Source organism: Gopherus evgoodei, chromosome 10 (genome assembly GCF_007399415.2).
Source record: "Gopherus evgoodei ecotype Sinaloan lineage chromosome 10, rGopEvg1_v1.p, whole genome shotgun sequence".
NCBI classification, from domain to species: Eukaryota; Metazoa; Chordata; order Testudines; family Testudinidae; genus Gopherus; species Gopherus evgoodei.
The window spans coordinates 63,688,579-63,708,021 of NC_044331.1; the positions used below are offsets into that span (position 1 = coordinate 63,688,579).

Sequence of the window (19,443 nt, forward strand, 5' to 3'; positions counted from 1 at the left end):
CTTCTTAGAAAAGAATATCACACAGTTTACAAGTAAGCTGCAAGATCACTGTTCATCTTCAACTGCTCTTGACTGCTTCCTGAAGGGACAATAGGAACAAGGGAAAAGCGGGGTGGGGAAGAAAAAGAGATGAGATACACATATGCAGCATAGAAGAGAAAAAAGAAGGGCACAAACTAAATAGAGAACAAAAGTTTAAGAAATGGACAGATCTTGAAATCAAAATAATAGGTACTAGCACAAGAATGTAGCAACTGCACCTTGGCACAGCAGTTGCTAGAAAAGACGGTTACTCACCTTTGTAACTGTTGTTCTTCGAGATGTGTTGCTCACATCCATTCCAGTTAGGTGTGCGCGCCGCGCGTGCACGTTCGTCGGAAACTTTTTTTTACCCTAGCAACTCCAGTGGGCCGGCAGGTCGCCCCCTAGAGTGGCGCCGCCATGGCGCTCTATATATACCCCTGCCGGCCCGCCCGCTCCTCAGTTCCTTCTTGCCGGCTACTCCGACAGTGGGGAAGGAGGGCGGGTGTGGAATGGATGTGAGCAACACATCTCGAAGAACAACAGTTACAAAGGTGAGTAACCGTCTTTTCTTCTTCGAGTGATTGCTCACATCCATTCCAGTTAGGTGACTCCCAAGCCATACCTAGGCGGTGGGGTCGGAGTGAGAAGTCGCGGCCCGGAGCACCGCAGTTCCGAAGGCCGCATCCTCCCTGGACTGCTGGACCAGGGCGTAGTGGGAAGCAAAAGTGTGGACCGATGACCAGGTTGCTGCCCGACAGATTTCCTGGATGGGCACACGGGCTAGGAAAGCCAGCGATGACGCCTGCGCCCTGGTAGAATGCGCAGTCACACGGCCCGCAGGGACATGGGCCAAGTCATAACAAGTCCTGATACAGGACGTAACCCAAGAGGATATCCTCTGGGAGGAGATAGGAAGACCTTTCATACGATCTGCTACCGCCACGAAAAGTTGGGGGGATTTTCGGAAGGGCTTAGTCCTGTCTATGTAGAACGCGAGAGCCCTACGGACATCCAGCGAGTGGAGCTGCTGCTCCCTGCCTGAGGAGTGAGGTTTTGGGAAAAAAACCGGAAGGAAAATCTCTTGGTTGACATGGAAGGCTGAGACCACCTTGGGCAGAAAAGCAGGGTGTGGTCTCAGCTGCACCTTGTCCTTGTGGAAGACCGTATATGGGGGGTCTACCACAAGAGCTCGGAGCTCCGACACCCGTCTAGCTGAGGTGACAGCCACTAGAAAGGCAGTTTTCCAAGAGAGGTAGAGCAGGGAGCAAGTAGCTAACGGCTCAAAGGGGGGCCCCATGAGTCGGGACAACACCAGGTTAAGATCCCAGGTGGGAGCAGGGGGACGGACGTTAGGGAATAAACGTTCCAGCCCTTTAAGGAATCTCGACACCGTCGGGTGAGAAAAAACGGAGCGACCGTCCGCACCCGGGTGAAAGGTGGAGATAGCAGCTAGGTGGACTCGCAACGACGATAAGGCCAGACCTTGCCCTTTGAGGGACAAAACGTAGTCTAATATTTCGGAAACCGAAACTTCCATAGGGCGGAGATTTCTCTCTACGCACCAACAGGAGAAGCGCTTCCATTTCGCTGAATACGTGGCTCTTGTGGACGGTTTCCTGCTGCTCAAGAGCACCTCTCTCACAGGCGTGGAGCATCGCAGCTCTGGGCCAGTCAGCCACGCAGGAGCCACGCCGCTAGGTGCAGCGACTGCAGGTCTGGGTGACACAGGGTCCCGTGGTCCTGGGTAATCAGGTCCGGATGAAGGGGCAGGGGAACTGGGTCGGCTATGGCCAAGTCCAGCAGCATGGTGTACCAGTGCTGCCTGGGCCACGCCGGGGCTACCATGATCACGAGCGCCTTGTCCCTGCGCACCTTCAGGAGGACCTTGTGGACCAGAGGGAACGGGGGAAATGCATAGTACAGGTGGGTCGACCACCGGATGAGGAAGGCGTCCCCTATCGACCCCGGTTCCCTGCCCTGAAAGGAGCAGAATGCTGGGCACTTCCTGTTCCCCCTGGACGCAAAGAGGTCCACCCGGGGATAACCCCACCTCCGGAAAATGGAGAGAGCGACATCCGGGCGAAGGGACCACTCGTGCGACAGGAAGGATCTGCTCAGTCGATCTGCCAGAGTGTTCCGTACTCCAGGGAGGAAGGAAGCCCTGAGGTGAACGGAGTGGGCTACGCAAAAGTCCCAGAGACGTATCGCCTCGTGGCACAGGGAGGAGGACCTGGTGCCGCCCTGCTTGTTGATATAGTACATCGTCGTCGTGTTGTCCGTAAACACGGCGACACAACGACCCTGAAGCTGATGACAAAACGCTTGACAAGCAAGGCGGACCGCTCTCAACTCCCGTATGTTGATGTGGAGCCCCACCTCCTCCTGGGACCACAGGCCCTGTGTCCGCAGGGTCCCCAGGTGGGCCCCCCAGCCCAGATCTGAGGCATCCGTTGTCAGGGATACCGATGGCTGAGAGGGGTGAAAGGGAAGACCCGCACATAACACGGACTGGTCCAACCACCAGCCGAGAGAGTCCAAGACCTTCTGGGGGATTGTGACTAACATGTCTAAAGGTTGCCTTTGCGGCCTGTAACGGCTGATAAGCCACAGCTGGAGAGGCCTCATGTGGAGCCGAGCGTAGCCGGTCACAAAAGTGCACGCTGCCATGTGGCCTAACAGGGTTAGACATGTCCTTACTGACGTCAACGGGGCTGACCGCAAACGCTGAACGATCGCCGCCATGGTCTGGAACCGTTGCAGAGGCAGCGAGGCCCTGCCCATCGTGGCGTCCAAGACCGCCCCGATAAATTCCACCTTTTGCGTGGGCCTCAGAGTGGATTTGTCTGTGTTTATCAGGAGGCCCAGACTTGTAAATACGGCGGTGATCAGGCGGACATGGCTGCTGACCTGCTGCTCCGACGTGCCCCGAATCAACCAGTCGTCCAGATAAGGGAACACGTGGACACGGTTGCGTCGAAGATGCGCCACGACAACTGCCATGCATTTTGTAAACACCCTTGGGGCCGTGGACAGGCCGAAAGGGAGGACTGCAAACTGATAATGAAGAGCCCCCACAACGAAGCGGAGAAAGCGTCTGTGGCGCGGCCAAATGGCAATATGAAATACGCGTCCTGCATGTCGAGGGCGGCGTACCAGTCTCCCGGATCCAGGGATGGAATAATGGTCCCCAGGGATACCATGCGGAACTTCAACTTCACGAGGTATTTGTTGAGTTCTCGCAGGTCGAGGATAGGCCTGAGGCCCCCCTTGGCCTTGGGGATCAGAAAGTAGCGGGAATAAAACCCCTTGCCTTTCTCGTTTTCCGGAACCGCCTCTATGGCTCCTTTGCTGAGGAGCGTCTGCACCTCCTGTCGAAGGAATTGCTCGTGAGAGGGGTCCCTGAAGAGGGACGAGGAAGGAGGGCGGGAAGGAGGAAACGAAACAAACTGCAGGCGGTATCCCGTCTGCACCAGGTTTAAGACCCAGCGGTCCGATGTTATTTGGGACCACGCCGGGAGGAAAAACGAAAGGCGGTTTGAAAACGGGGGGAAAGGATCCATAGGGGAAACTGCTACAGCGCCCTCGGGCGCACCTTCAAAATGAAGGCTTAGGACCAGGCGGGGGTTTTGAGGAGCCTTGGTTCTGCCCCCCTTGGTTCCCAGACTGCCTGCGCCTGCCGTTCCTGCCGCGGCGCCTGTAAGGGTCCTGCCGCTGGCGGAACTGGGAAAACGGCCTACGGTACGGCTGCTGCTGTGGCCTAAAGGGTCTACGCTGCGTCACGGGGGTGTGCATCCCGAGGGACCGCGCAATGACCCGGTTGTCCTTCAGACTCTTGAGTCTGGGGTCTGTCTTTTCCGAAAACAGGCCCTGGCCTTCGAAAGGAAGGTCCTGTATCGTGTGCTGGAGCTCTGGCGGAAGGCCGGAAACCTGCAGCCAGGAGATGCGACGCATCGTAACTCCCGACGCGAGGGTACGGGCAGCCGAGTCCGCAGCGTCCAAGGATGCTTGTAAGGCCGTGCGCGCGACCTTTTTGCCCTCGTCCAGGATGGCCGTAAACTCCTGGCGAGCATCCTGTGGCAGCAGCTCTTTAAATTTGTCCACTGCCACCCAGGAGTTAAAAGCGTACCTGCTCAGCAGGGCCTGCTGATTAGAGACCCTGAGCTGCAGGGCCCCAGCCGAATATACCTTACGGCCAAGGAGGTCCATGCGCCTGGCCTCTCTGGATTTGGGGGCCGGAGCCTCCTGGCCGTGACGCTCCCTATCGTTCACCGACTGCACCACCAGTGAACCGGGAGTCGGGTGAACGTGCAAGTATTCATACCCCTTGGAAGGGGCCATGTACTTTCTCTCGACTCCTTTCGCTGTCGGAGGGATGGAGGCCGGGGACTGCCAGATAGTATTGGCATTGGCCTGAATGGTCCGTACAAAGGGCAGGGCGACCCTGGTGGGAGCATCCGAAGAGAGGATGGTAACAATCGGGTCCTCTATCTCCGAGACCTCCTCTGCCTGCAGACTCAGGTTTTGGGCCACCCGCCTGAGGAGGTCCTGGTGCGCCCTGAGATCCAGCGGGGGGGGACTGTTGGAGGAGGTACCCGCCACCGCCTCATCCGGGGAGGAGGATGAGGAGACCCCAGGCACGATAGTGTCCAACTGAGGGTCTTCCTCAGCCCTCGCCTCTACCTCCGGAGCCACAGCGGAGTCCTGCTGTTTGGACCCTTCCTCCGCCTCCGGGGAGGGAGGGGGGCGAGACAAGGAGGCTTCAGGGGCCCTACGCTCCGCATTCGCCGGTGTGGGAGGGAGCTGCTGGGGGCCCTGGGCCTGATGGTATGCCCAGGGTGTCCAGAATCCCCACTGTGGTGGGCCTTGGTCTTCCAGCGGCGGATCCCCGAAGAGCGCCGCCTGCCGGTCGGTGCCGAGCGCATACGCACTGTCCGCCTGCGAAGATACGGACGGCTGTCTCGAGGGCCACGGCGGGGCCGACCCCGGATGGTACGGGCCGGCGCGGGTCGGCACGGAGGATCGTCTCGGTGCCGGGGACCGGTGCCGGGAGTCGTATCGGTGCCGGGATCGGGACCGGGACCTGGATCTGTCACGGTGCCGGGATCCTGATCGGTACCGGGTGTCGCTTCGGTAGCGGGACCTACCACCGGCTCGGCGCCGGGAGGTCGACCGAGACCGGGACCTGCCACCATCTCGGTGCCGGGAGGTCGACCGGGACCTACCACCGGCTCGGCGCCGGGAGGTCGACCGAGACCGGGACCTGCCACCAGCTCGGTGCCGGGAGGTCGACCGGTGCGGCGAGTAGCGATGGGACCTGCTCCTGGAGTCGCGGTGCCGGTGACGCCGACTGGAGCTTGACCGCGACCGTCCGGAGGTCGACCGTTGCCGCGAGTGCGACCGGTGCCGCTGAGGGGAGCGGTGCCGGGACTGCGAGCGGCGTCGGGATCTGGAGCGCCCAAGACGTCGGGACCTAGATGGCGAAGGACTGTCTCTGGGCGGCGCCGACATCATGGGCTTGCCCCTGGACACGACCCGCACCGGAGGTACCGGGGGTGGCAGCCGAGTGGGCTCCGTCAGGGCAATAAGGTCCCGAGCCGAGGCGAAGGTCTCCGGTGTTGACGGGACCACTATCTCAACCCCAGATCTCATGGGGGAGCTCGGCGGCACCGGACTCAACGGACCCGCCTGGCCCGGAGTCAACGGTGCTGACGGTGCCGGCGGTGCCGCGGCCGATGTCGAGGCCGGGCGCTCAAGCCGGGTCTGCCTGGCCGGAGTAGCAGACTTCGACGGCCTAGGCTGTGATTCCGGTGCCGGAGAAGGTCGGTGCCGAGGAGTCTTCTCGGTGCCGGAGCGATCCGGTGCCGGTGCCGAGACCACGGTCCGCGAAGTCGACGGGTCAAGTGCCGCCTCCATTAGGAGAGTTCGGAGTCTCTGATCTCTCTCCTTTTTTGTCCTCGGCTTGAAAGCCTTACAGATGCGGCACTTGTCAGACCTGTGCGATTCCCCGAGGCACTTCAGGCACGCTTCGTGGGGATCGCTGGTGGGCATGGGCTTCTTGCAGGCCGCACACTGCTTGAAGCCCGGCGAAACAGGCATGAGCCTGGCGCCGGGTGCCGGGAAGGGCTAAGCCCCCGGCCAAGAACTATTTAACAACTATTGACTAAACTATTTACTTAACAACACTAATTAACACTATATAGAACTAGAGATAAGCGATTGAAAACTAGGAGAGCTAGGGACGTGGAGGACAGCTAAGCCGCGCTCCACAGTTCCAACGACCGACACGGCGGTAAGAAGGAACTGAGGAGCGGGCGGGCCGGCAGGGGTATATATAGAGCGCCATGGCGGCGCCACTCTAGGGGGCGACCTGCCGGCCCACTGGAGTTGCTAGGGTAAAAAAAAGTTTCCGACGAACGTGCACGCGCGGCGCGCACACCTAACTGGAATGGATGTGAGCAATCACTCGAAGAAGAAACAATAGATTGCAGAAGGATACAGTGGAATTCACTGTCACTCAGGAATTGAACCATGAGGATAACAAAAATACCAACAGATACCCACAGAGCTGTTGACAAAGCCAGCCAATGTCACAGCACTAGTCAAATAGAGGCAGACAGAACAACACTTTTTTAAAAAATGGAAATAATAAAAATCTAAGAAATTCAGAACAAGTTCAAAAAAAATAGCCATCCTAAAACTTTTGTACAAAGATAATTCTTTTCCTGTGGTACAAATGCCAAAATATTTTCTAACTAAAAAGGGAGATTAATTTCAATACACAAGTTCTCCAACAAGAATTCCCTACTCCACTCAGTATGGCTGACTGGATGAGCAAGTAAGGACCTTCTGCAACTTGGCCAGCATTTGCACTGCTTAAATTACATGAAATGTAACTTTTCATCCATATGCAAGCTTCTGATGGAGTATTTCTCTGCAAATACAGCTGCCTCTGACATCTCTGGTTTCTGTTCATTGCCATAATATCACATGACAAAAAGTAACAATTCAAAATTCTTAACCATTTTAAATATTTTGCAAACACTCACTCGCAAGGTTTCTCAAGCACTCATCTTTCCATCAGCATAACTTGTAACAACTTTTTAAAAATTAATACTTGCCATTTTTGGCAAATATACTGTTCTTTACTAAAGATATGTTTAACAAAATTAATTAACAAAAAATATTTATGAAATAGGTGAACAACTGTGCCTGTCAGGGTGCACCATTACTGGAGCCTTTTTTCCTGATAGTCACAGGACACCTAGTGCTAACATGTAGAGTCACAGAGTAATCTCACATCGTGAAATAATATATAATACAGAATAGAGTAGGAATTCATGATAGTAGACAGTTTCATTCAGCAGTGGACAATATGGGTAAAATGTTTTATGGTGCAGAGTAATGCTTCTTTTGAAGCTGAGAGTCTGAGGAGGCTATATATATATATATATATATATATATATATATATATATATATATATATATATATATATATATATATATATATATATATATATATATATATATATATATATATATATATATATATATACACATACATACATACATACACCAGTTATCCTTTTTACAGCATACCTGGCTTTTTGTTTAATAAACAAATAGAATAGTTACTTAGCTTACAGTAACTTTTGTTCCTCAAGATGTGTTGTCCACACAATTCCACTCTTGGTGCATATGTGCCCCATGGGTATGAGATCAGATTCTTTTGGCCAGCAAAATCTGTTGGGCCCATGCCTACATCTTAGGCATCACAGAGTTTAAGGCCAGAAGCGACCACCAGATCATCAAGTCTGACCTCTTGTCCTCGCCCACCCACTACCGGAAAGCATAAAGGGTGGAGTGAATCCAATCATCCCTCAGTTCCTTCACCAACAAAGAATCCTGGAGGAGGAGAACGCCAAAGGAGCAAGGAAGGAGGGCAAGTTGTGCAATCCATGTGGGCAGGGCCGGTGCAACCATTTAGGCGAACTAGGCGGTTGCCTAGGGTGCCAAGATTTGAGGGCGCCAAAAAGCGGCACCCCCAAGAATTTTTTTAAATGGTGGCAGCTGCTGCTGCTGGAGAGGTAGTCTGAGCTGCCTGCCACCGGCAGCCCAGGGCGCCCCCAGGGTCAGCGCGCCGGCGTGGCAGCCCAGCAGCCCGGGGTGCCCCCAGGGTCAGCGCGCCGCCGCCACGGCAGCCCGGGGCGCCCCCGGGGTCAGCGCGCTGCAGCAGCCCGGCGCGCCACCGGGGTCAGGGAGCCGCTGCGGCAGCCCGACAGCCCGGGGCGCCCCGGGGTCAGGGAGCCACTGCGGCAGCCCAGCAGCCCAGGGCACCCCCCGGGTCAGGGAGCCGCTGCAGCAGCCCGACAGCCCAGTGCGCCCCCGGGGTCAGCGCGCCGCCGCTGCGGCAGCCCAGCAGCCCGGGGTGCCCCCGGGGTCAGGGTGCCGGCGAGGCAGCCCGGCAGCCCGGGGCGCCCCCAGGGTCAGGGCGCCGGCAAGGCAGCCCAGCAACCCAGGGTGCCCCCCGGGTCAGGGAGCTGGCAAGGCAGCCCGGCAGCCCAGGGCGCCCCCCGGGTCAGGGAGCTGCTGTGGCAGCCCAGGGCGCCCCCGGGATAAGCGTGCCGCCGCCACAGCAGCCCAGCAGCCTGGGGCGCCCCCAGGATCAGGGAGCTGCTGCGGCAGCCCAGCAGCCCACAGCGCCCCCCGGGTCAGGGAGCCACTCTGGCAGCCCAGGGCGCCCCCGGGGTCAGGGCGCCGGCGCGGCAGCCAGGCAGCCCAGGGCGCCCCCGGGGTCAGGGAGCCGCTGCGGCAGCCCGGCAGCCCAGGGCACCCCCGTGGTCAGCACGCCGCCGCAGCAGCCCAGAGGTTCGGGCTGACGGCGGCTGCGCTGACCTAGGGGAATCCCTGAGCTGCAGGCAGAGGCTCAGAATCCCTCTCCCTCCCAGGGCAGGGGCTCCAGCTTCTGCAATTTTTCTCGTTGCCGGCGGGGGTGCCGACGGCTGGGCAGAGCTGCGCAGCTCTGCTTAGGCCACGTGGCAGGGGCCCTGCGACAGCGGCACAACACCAGGGCTTCGCTTCTGGAGGAAAGCCGCGCTGCCCCCTGGCTCAGCCTCCACGTCAGCCCCAGCGAGGGGCACGGAGAAGAAAAGAGCCTCAGCAGTGGTCTGATGGAGCGGAGGAAGAAAGAGGACCCCAACGCTCATGCATTGCGCAAGGTATGCAAGTGCCTCCCCACAGGTCGGCCTCAGGTGCCTGTGCTCCTGCCCCCTTGGTCCTTGGCTGGTCCCTGCTCCTGCTCCCCTTGTGCCTGGACGGCTGGAGAGAAAAGCAGCCTGCAGAGCTGAGCTGCCCCAGTGCCCCCAGGCACCCCCTTGACCCCATCCCCCCCACAGCCCTGACCCCCAGCTCCGAGCCTAGTCCTTCTGAGCTGGAAAGCCCCTCGACCTCAGCCCCCCACAGCCTTTACCCCGAGCTCCGAGCCCAGTCCCTCTGAGCTGGAAACCCCCTCGACCCCATTCCCCCCACAGCCCTGACCCCCAGCTCCGAGCCCAGTCCTTCTGAGCTGGAAACCCCCTGACCCCATCCCCTCAACAGCCCTGACCCCCAGCTGTGAGCCCAGCCACTCTGAGCTGGAAACCCCCCTGACCCTATCTCCCCACATCCCTGAGCCCAGCCCCTGTGAGCTGGGCACCCGTGAACGCAGAGCCCAGCTCCCCACCCAGCCGTGGGCAACAACAGCACCACCCACAGGCAACGACAGCCCATTGGTACCAACTATCACAATCACCCAGCAACTGCCCATTATGTAATTGCAAATGTATACATACCATTACAGCTTTTAATGTTTTTAAATAATGTATTTAGTTTATTTTCAAATTATTACAAATTAATTTTTGAATGTATTTCACTAGTTATTTTTTACATTTCCTAATACATGTTACTATAATATTGCAAATGTTTTATGGAAGGGGCCCCCGATTTTGCTTTGCCCAAGGCCCCCTGAGTCCTCTGGGCAGCCCTGTCTGAGTTTTAAGCCCTGCTGCTGTGTTTTGCCTGCAACAGGCAGGCCTAAGCCTGTGAGTGACCCCCATAGCAGCTGCCTGAAGAAGTGCTTGGGGGAATTATGCAGAAGGAGCGTGATATTTGTTTGAGTTCTCTCCTCATGGAGGCTGTGCTCCACTTGGTGCAGGACAGCAGTCTCCGCAGGACTCTAGGCCCAGCACCTTGCCTCAGTTTGTAGATTTGTACTGCACCCATCACCGGGCTCAGTCTGGCACCGCTACCCCTCACCAGTGCCCAAGAAGCAGTCAAAAAAGTTGGATGGACTGGTTAGGTTAGTTGTCATGCTGTTGCTTGGCCAGTGTAGAGACCACTGAATGCATAGTATTCCTCTATGATGTTCTATCCTGAGCAAAATTGGCATGTTATGAGGTAGTGCCTGTGAGGGACAGGTGTCTGTTTATGTATCCATCAATCATGTCTTAGGTCTTCTTGGGGGGGAGCTTTTCCATCCTGCTTTCATTGGTGACATCTGTGATGCTCTGGTAGACATCTATGAAGACAATACTCTGACAGGATCATCTGGCAATACATCATGAGTTGATGCAAAGGCTCTTACAAAAGCCATTTCTAGTTTCAAGTTTCTTGTTTCTCTTGTTTTGTGGTATGACATATTGTTTGAGATCAACATAATTAGTAAACAACTTCAGGGAAAAGAATTTGATATATGTGATGCCATTAATCAACTTGGAGAAACTAAGAAGTTTCTTGTGGGCCGCAGAAGTGACGCAGCCTTTGAGAAAACATTGGTAGATGCAGGTGAACTTGCGGAGGAGTTGGATGTACCGGCACTTTTTGAACCAGATCCAATCCGTATTAGAAAGAAGAGGAAGCAGTTCACATATGAAGCAGATGACGAACCTATTTATGATCCGAAAGAAAAATTCAAAGTGAACTTTTACTTTGCAGTCAATGACACAGCAATACATTCGGTTGAAGAAAGATTCACATTGATGCAGCAAATTAGTTCAGTATTTGGCTTCATATATGATGTTTACAGTTTGCAAAATAAAACACCAAAGCAAATTATGGAACATTGCTTGAATCTGGAGAAAGCTTTGCAACATGGTGAATCCAAAGATATTGATGCCTTTGACTTGTGCAGTGAATTGCAAGCTATTGCAAGATGAGTCCAAAGGAGTTCATCACCGCAAGATGTATTGAACTTCATATGGGAAAATAAGCTGACAGATAGTGTCCCTAACACAGTTATTGCTCTTCGCATCCTCTTGACTCTCCCAGTTTCTGTGGCCAGTGGTGAGCGAAGCTTCTCGAAGCTCAAGTTGATAAAAACATATACGCGAACATCAATGTTGCAACAAAGACTTGTTGGGCTATCTACCTTGTCAATAGAACATGACATTGCTCACAGCATTGACTTGGAGGAACTTGTTTCTAAATTTGCTAAACTTAAAGCGCGGAAACATAAATTCTAAATTATAACATGTTACTCTGTGACCGTGTATTGTGTATAATGTATGTGATTGGGGGGGGGGCGCAAGATGGAAGTTTTGCCTAGGGCGCAAAATATCCTTGCACCAGCCCTGCATGTGGGCAACACATCTCAAAGAACCACAATTACTGCAGGGTATGCAACTGTTATTTCTTCTTCAAGTGAGTGTCTAGCACTGCTGGTGACTAACAAGCAGTTGTCAGTTTGCTTGAAGGTGGGTTGTAGGAGTCCTCCTCGAACAATGACAGCAAGACAGCCCTACCGAAACAGGGATCTGAACTGGAAGATTCTACCAAAGAATAGTGTCTTGTAAAGGTGTGGACTGAGCTTCACATATCTGGTCTCTTTGCTACTCACAGGTTGGACTATACAGCCACAAGAACACATGCGATGTTGTAATGTCATCATCACATATAATGGACAGCCTGTAGTTGGCAGGAATATGAGTACCAAGGGGGGGTATCAGGAGGGATGTTCCCTATGAGTAATAGATCTTTTCCTGCTACCTCTTATGGAATTGCCCCTTCAGTCTCCTCCTGATTCCGTTGTGCCACACCCGAGGGGAGATGAATGGAAGAGGACTCCCTGATGTTTCTAGATGGGGATGAGGAGCAGTAAATGTCATCTAAGGGATGGGCCATTCTATCTGGGTCTTGTCTTGTCTCTGGGGGGAAAAGGTTGGTGTGATGGACTGATATATGTTTGTACATGTCTGTATCAAATTGTGACCTTTCCTTGACACCACCATTTTGAAGAACATGACTTGCATTTTGAGTGTGTAGCTATGATTGCCTAGAGATTGCAAGGATAGACCAAGGCAACTTATTTTAATGCCAGTCACCCCCATGAACTGACTAACACAAGAGTTGCCATGGTGACTGTCAGAACAATTGAGTTTGCTAAAGAGCGGCCAGATTAAAGGAAACTGGTTCTTCCAGTTTGTCTGCAGGGGAAACTAGGACTTTAAATACCTAACTGGGGTTTTGAAGTTGGTCAGGGAGTCACATGAGAGAGGGGACAGAAACTTTAAGAGCAGGGTTTGCTCAGTTCCTCACTTTCTCAGCAGCCAAACAACAGAAGGAATACATGGTTCAGAGGGTTGAAAGGGCCAACCTGCCTGACATACAGACTGGACTTAAGGACTCATCAGAAGGGGTGAACACAGACTCAAGGGAAAAGTGTACAGGCTTTTGTTGTTATGTCTGAAGATCCGTAACTCTCATATGCTTTGTTACTGTGGTTTTAGAAACCCCTGTGCGAAGCCTGTGTTCCTTGCTTTACCTGCCATGTGGTCCCCAAAAAGAGCTAAACTATAAACTGGAATGCCCACTGAGATGGACTCTGAGGAAAGCATGCATAAGCAAATGGGGAGGCTTGGCAGGGGGTCACAATACTGGTTTAAGGATCTAGGGCAGCTGGATTGCAGAGCCCTACATCCCAAGGGGCCATACAGGAGGTCTGCACCCTGAAGTGTGCCTTAGAGGCTCAGAATTAGGAACAGTGACTGGATACTGCACAGATCCAACTGGCTTGGAGGCATGTGGTCCAAAGGTCGGATCCAATTACAACAGACTGATGACTGTCCACTAGGGGTACAGAGGTGGTAGGTACCAAGGCTCCATGCACCAAAGCACTTTGTACCAAAGCTGAAACGTACTGAAGAAAAGATTAGATTTTTGTTTCCTCCCAATGGGCAACATCTAACTATAACAATAAATTAACTAACAATCACCTAAATAGTAAGATTATTAACTAACGTCAGTAGCACAGTGCACACAGAAAAAGGGGAACACTTCAGGAGTTCAGTCTCACTGGCATGATCAATAAGAAGATACTGAGGGTTAGTAGGGCCCATTCCATCCTTATTGCCCTTGGGCGGCGATGTGCAAGGACAGCTACGGTACAGGCACAGCCTGAACAGACACTACTGGCCAAAAGAATCAGGATGCATGACACGCAATAACAAATAGTTGAATCCATGTGGACAATTACATGAAGAGGAACTAAAAATTAAGAATGCTACAATTACACATTCAGAGAATGAAAAATATTCACAAAGTTCATTTTTCAGTTGAACAAAAATGTGATGTCACAACAAAGCAATTGTTCATAATTTACCTCACTAATGATCTGACCCTACAAGGTGCTAAGTACCTGCATCCACTGACATCAATGCTCTGTACTTTCTAGAATCAGCTCCTTACTTATTTCATGCCATAGAGCAACACTCAGCTTTTTCCTCCTACACTGCTTTCCCATCATAATAAATACCTTACAGATTAAATCTTCCTGGGCTAGTATGTGTTAAAGATGGCAGCATAAGTCTTCTGAACAATCTGAGAGTATAAGCCAGGGGTCAGCAACCTTTCAGCAGTGGTGTGCCGAGTCTTCATTTATTCACTCTGATTTAAGGTTTTGCGTGCCAGTAATACATTTTAACATTTTTAGAAGGTCTCTTTCTTTAAGTCTATAATATAAAACTAAACTATTGTTGTATGTAAAGTAAATAAGGTTTTTAAAATGTTTAAGAAGCTACATTTAAAATTAAATTAAAATGCAGAGCCCCCCAGACCGGTGGCCAGGACCTGGGCAGCGTGAGTGCCACTGAAAATCAGCTCGTGTGCCGGCTTTGGCACGCGTGCAATAAGTTTCTTACCCCTGGTATAAGCATTTGTCTACATGTCACAGAAAAGCACATTCAAGGAGTAATTTGTAAGGTGCTCTAATGTACTGTGCTGTGCTGAAGCTGCCCTTTATAGACTCAGCTAGTGCAAACTATAAGGTATCTAGTTTGCTTTAATGTATATGACAAAACACATAAGAGAGTTGACAAAAGAATTACTCAACCCGCAAAAATAAGACAACTTGTCTTCCTCAGCATTTTAAAACAAATTATCAATCTGCATAACTAAGGAAAATAAAAAACATAAAATAAGGATTGGGTCTCAAAGGACAACTATTTAATAATACATCAAACTCAAAGTGGGTACTACTCTGTTCTGCCAAGTTTTGCCACTGACTCACTTATCCTGGGCAAGCTACTCCATCTCTTTATGCCACAGGTCCCCAACCTACGAAATGGGGTCAATAATAATTACTCTTTTCACAAGAGTATTGTGAGAATGAATATAATGTATGCAACAAACTGGATAAAAGAAGGTATACAAGTTGTATTATTTAGTGTTTCCGCAACATTTGGCATGAAATTATCTAGATACCATGTTCATTACACCTAAAAAAATTATGACATTTACAGGCTGCAAACATGAAAATAAGAAATGTTCTTTAAGATATTTTTGTAATTATATTTTACACTGTATTTATTCTTGGTGTACGAGTGCTTGTTTCAGAGATGAAGCATTTTAAATGCAGGAACGTTTTGTGCACTTTTCTCTGCAACATACTCAGAATTAAGAAACTGATGGCATAACTGGGGAGGCCAGCTCAGTGGTGTGTAAACCACTTAAGTTATGACATCATTGCTTCTGCTCCTAGGAAATGTGGAAAAATGCTCAGCACTTAAAAAAGCTACAAAAGGAACACAATTACATTTTAAAATAACCTTTCAAAATGCATATAAATATGTTATGCTTTATGTTTATGCACTGAAACATGAAACATTTTGGAGTTTAGTTCTCCTTTAATTTGGAAACTGGAATAAAACTCTCCAAAATACAGATAAGTCCTTTGCTTAGATAGTCAGCCTACCCCCATCAGCATGAATATCTATCTACTAGACATTAAATCAGACATAAATTAAACCAATGATCATCAGTCAGCAACTGAGCCCACTCTCAGAGTTTTACTTTTCCCCCTTAAAAAAAGAAAAGAAGAAAGATTTAGTTCTTCTTTATACATAACCTTTTTGGCGGGGGGGTCAAATTTCTTGATTCTAAGTGACCACTGTGGGAGGCGCATCTTCTTTTGTTAGCAGTTGTCTAACCTAAGCTCTGTGTAAGAAGAATCTATCTTGGTTTTACCATAATCACTCCCAAGGAAGTAAATATTTCTTTGTTTAGCATCTTTCAGTGGAAAAGGCAACTTGAAGAGATTTACAAGATGTTTCCCAACATTAAGTAAGTAAATGAGGAAAGTGAAAAAGCAGAAGCTAAATTAAGCAAAGTGACAGGAAAGACCTGAGGATGAGCCCCAGTGTTATGTCTTGCACTACCAGACTTCTGACTCCACTGTAAAACAAAACTTATCTGAAAAATAGACAAACATACCATGGATTCCGCAAATCAGCAGTCTCAAATCTATGTTTTTGAAGAGACTGCTCATGTGAGAAAAGCCACTCAAGCATAACTTTTTGCAAGATCAGATCCTAAAAACAGGAATGCACTCAATAATTTTACTGCTTAGACTTGTGATTTTGCTTCATTTTCATTTGGCTACAAAAATTATATTTACTTTTGAGTACTTCTGCACCCAAATAGTAGATGAAATGTGACATGAAACATGAACTGCAGTTCCTTCAATAAAGTGGAGAGACTTGGCAAATAAGACTTGCTTGATATATTCAGTAAACCGTATATAAAATGAAGATCACATTTATTATGCTATGAAAATATGACAAAGGATAAATGCACTATGTATTTTATTTCACTCTGCCTGTCCACAAGATATATAAAATAAGAATTAATTAAACAAAAACGTTTTACTCCTTAATCCATTCATTGTCTATTAACAAAGGAATACAACTTAGTCGTCAGACCAATACTAAGAGCTGTAATTCTCAAATTACAAAATATTTCAGATGAGAACTGAAGTTCACATATGTAAACTATTTGCAAAGGTGCCTTAAATTCTTAAGATTAAGCTTTTACCTTTCTTTAATGAATGTAATGCTGATGTGAAGAATATCAAATAACCAGGAGGCTGAGGTGAAGCATTGAACTCAAAATATCCTAGAACTCCAGGCTGCAAGAATAAGATTTAGAGTTAGCTAAGCTATTACAAAAGTACACATTTATGGGACACTGCAATTATTTAACTATAGTAAAAAAACATAACAGATTAAACATTGATGGGTTGTTTTGTTTTTTTTAGAAAAACAAACTAGCCATTTTACTCTGCAAGAAAAGCGGATCTTAAACGAACGGGGGGGAAAATCAGCCAATACTATAATTTGGAAAATGTGCACAACACCAAATCTGTATATCTGTAGAAACGTTATAATTTCACAGTTACATATTTCCCATGTTAGTTGTTACATTATTCTCTAAGCAAATGGTAATAATCTAAAATAATTGCAGGAGTCAAGCTTCAGCACCACCATGTTGATGGAATACTTGATTTTTTACATAGCACCATACTGGGTTCTTTTGAAACTGAGATTTGGGATTTAATGTGTCAATGTACAATGAAGTCAACTGTAACCCATTTTCAAGATAAAATACTTGGCTTTCTTTAACTTTTTACTATACTGTGCATGATTCACATCTATATCTGAAGCCTCTGCATGACTGCCAGTCTACATCACACTGGTAAGCTATCAGTCATATGAGATTCTTGCAAGAGAAATCACTGAGAGACTGATTTTGTAAAAACAAAGGAGAGAAACACAGATCCTATTTGCATTTCCACAAAAAGAAAATATACTATTTTGTTGGCCTGGGCAACCAGGTAATTTGAGATTTAAAGGATCTGTGATCTCTAGAAAGAGATACAAAATTTTTGTCCATCGAGAATGGGTTGATAAACCCTGAATTTTACTGAGATGAATATACAATTATTTTAAAAAATTACTTAGGGATATTTTACGTTAATGAGACTTGAATTGGTTTGTAGACATTCAAGATGTGATAATAGTGTAGGGGTACAACAGTGATTCTTAGAACTTAAATACTTGAGCAGACAGATCAGAATGTAAGACAGCCTTCCTTGAACTATTTATATTTGCATTTGCAGATAAAACAAGTAATTCATCATACACTCAACTTGCACTGATCAGGAGGAACAGTCCTAGAGCTGGAGCTCAGGTGTTGGACTCTTATTCACACTTCATTTTCTTGATAACTGCACTGCTGTCTGGACAAAGAGCTAGAAAGTAGGTTTAAAAGCTATCTTTTAAAAATGAACACTAAATGCAACTTGATAACATTAACATGAAATACTGAATTTTATTTGTTGTAAATGTGGATGGTTATCCTTTCACTGTTCCTTTCACTGTCCTATGATGTAAGAAGATTTCTCTGCATTCACTTTTCCTAGTGAAATAAATTTGTCACATTTCAAATTCTGCCTTAAAGTACAGCTGAAAATGAGTTCAGTAGTCTTGTCCAAGTCCCAAATACACAGACATTTGTCCAAATCACATATACTCTCCCTCTCTCACACAAGCATACAACCCCACACTAGACAACTTGGCATGCCTGACAGTCTCTACTCAAACAAGGCCCATGACTGGAAAAGCAACCTGTGAAGAGTTACAAAGGGGTCTCACAAAACTGGATGACTGGGCAAGAAAATGGCAGATGAAATTCAGTGCTGATAAATGCAAAGTAATGCACATTGGAAAACACAGTCCCAGTGATACATACAAAATGATGGGATCTAAATTAGCTAAAAGATCTCGGAGTCATTGTGGATAGTTTTCTGAAAACACCAGCCCAATGTGCAGCAGCAGCCAAAAAGCTAACAGTGTTAGGAACCATCAGGAAAGGGATAGATAATAAAAGACAGAAAATATCATAATGCCACTAGATAAACCCATGGTACACGCACACCGTGAATATTGCATGCAGTTCTGGTTGCCCCATCTCAAAGAAGATATACTTTAAGAGCCCAGCCACATATTTCAACTTACTACTATATTGCCCACCATTGCTGGAACTATGAAATGTAAGCAGCTGAGAGAAGCATCCACTGCAAGAGAAGCAACCAGTGAGATACTTCGTAAGGTGGCTTTGATTTTCTTGTCTCTGCATGATAAATTATTCAAATATGGATTATAAAATACCATCACAGTTTTACTAAAATATGTTCTACCTTATTTTCTACATGAAGTTTGTGATCCTCCATAGCAACTGATAGTGAGATATTACCAACAAACTACATCCTCCATCAAGACAAGAATGGTTCCGGAAAATTACTCAGAAGCTACAGATAATCAAAGAAGCACAAAGGAGGCTTCAAAACAAAATCTTAAACTAGCTTCCAGCCTTTTTCCAATAATTTGACAAAGGAAGTTACCTAGAGGTATAGCTGTATCTTTAAACAAAAGAAGTCACACTGCTCCCACTTTGGGAAGAAACATGAAGTCTGACATTCTTTTGAAGTGTGTAAAAGTTCTGGATCTCTGGTCACTTCTGGGATTCATGGACTACACACTCACTGATTCTGGGGAGGGTCAAATGAAGGTGGATACACAGCTGCTACTTAGAAGATACTGGGAAATGTTCTCTTAATTTTGCCTTATTTTACTAGATTTGTTCTTCTAGGTTTTTTGAGAGGTTGAATTACCCTGGGCTCTCAGTTCTCTTTTTAGTGTGGTGTAAAATGGACAGTTTGCTTTGGAACTCCTCTTGATTTCTCTCTCTCTTCTGAAACTGGCTGGTTTTGATTCTGAAAGTTCCCCTTCTTCTGTGAATGAGGAAGAACTGGGGAATGAGGACTGTTTCAGGGCTTCTGGATTTTTTCCAATCTGGTCTTGTCCTGCTGCTTGAACTATTTTACACCCATCTGCCCCCAATCTCATTGGGAGGAAGAAGTATGTCTCCATGGTCTTGGGTTTTTCTCTTCAGCACTAGAGCAGTGACAGGATCTATACTGCTGTCTGATGAAGGATGCTTTCTTTCTCCCTTCTTGAGAAAGGGAGACAGAGTCACCAGGGATTACCTCACTTTTCTGGGACTAGTAAAATCAAAAGATGTGTGTATACTTCAAGCTCCAAGGTCAGATTTCCA

At 48.7% G+C, this 19,443-nt stretch overlaps 1 protein-coding gene across 3 annotated transcripts in view; it reads right to left on the reverse strand.

Annotated features, from left to right (window-relative positions):
* TXNDC11 (thioredoxin domain containing 11) overlaps window positions 1–19,443 on the reverse strand; it is a 113,251-nt gene that overhangs the window by 68,779 nt on the left and 25,029 nt on the right. For all 3 annotated transcript variants that reach the window (XM_030579046.1, XM_030579047.1, XM_030579048.1), the window contains one exon: window positions 16,363–16,456. In XM_030579046.1, coding sequence (XP_030434906.1) covers window positions 16,363–16,456 — 94 coding nt within the window. The remainder of the gene's footprint in view (window positions 1–16,362; window positions 16,457–19,443) is intronic.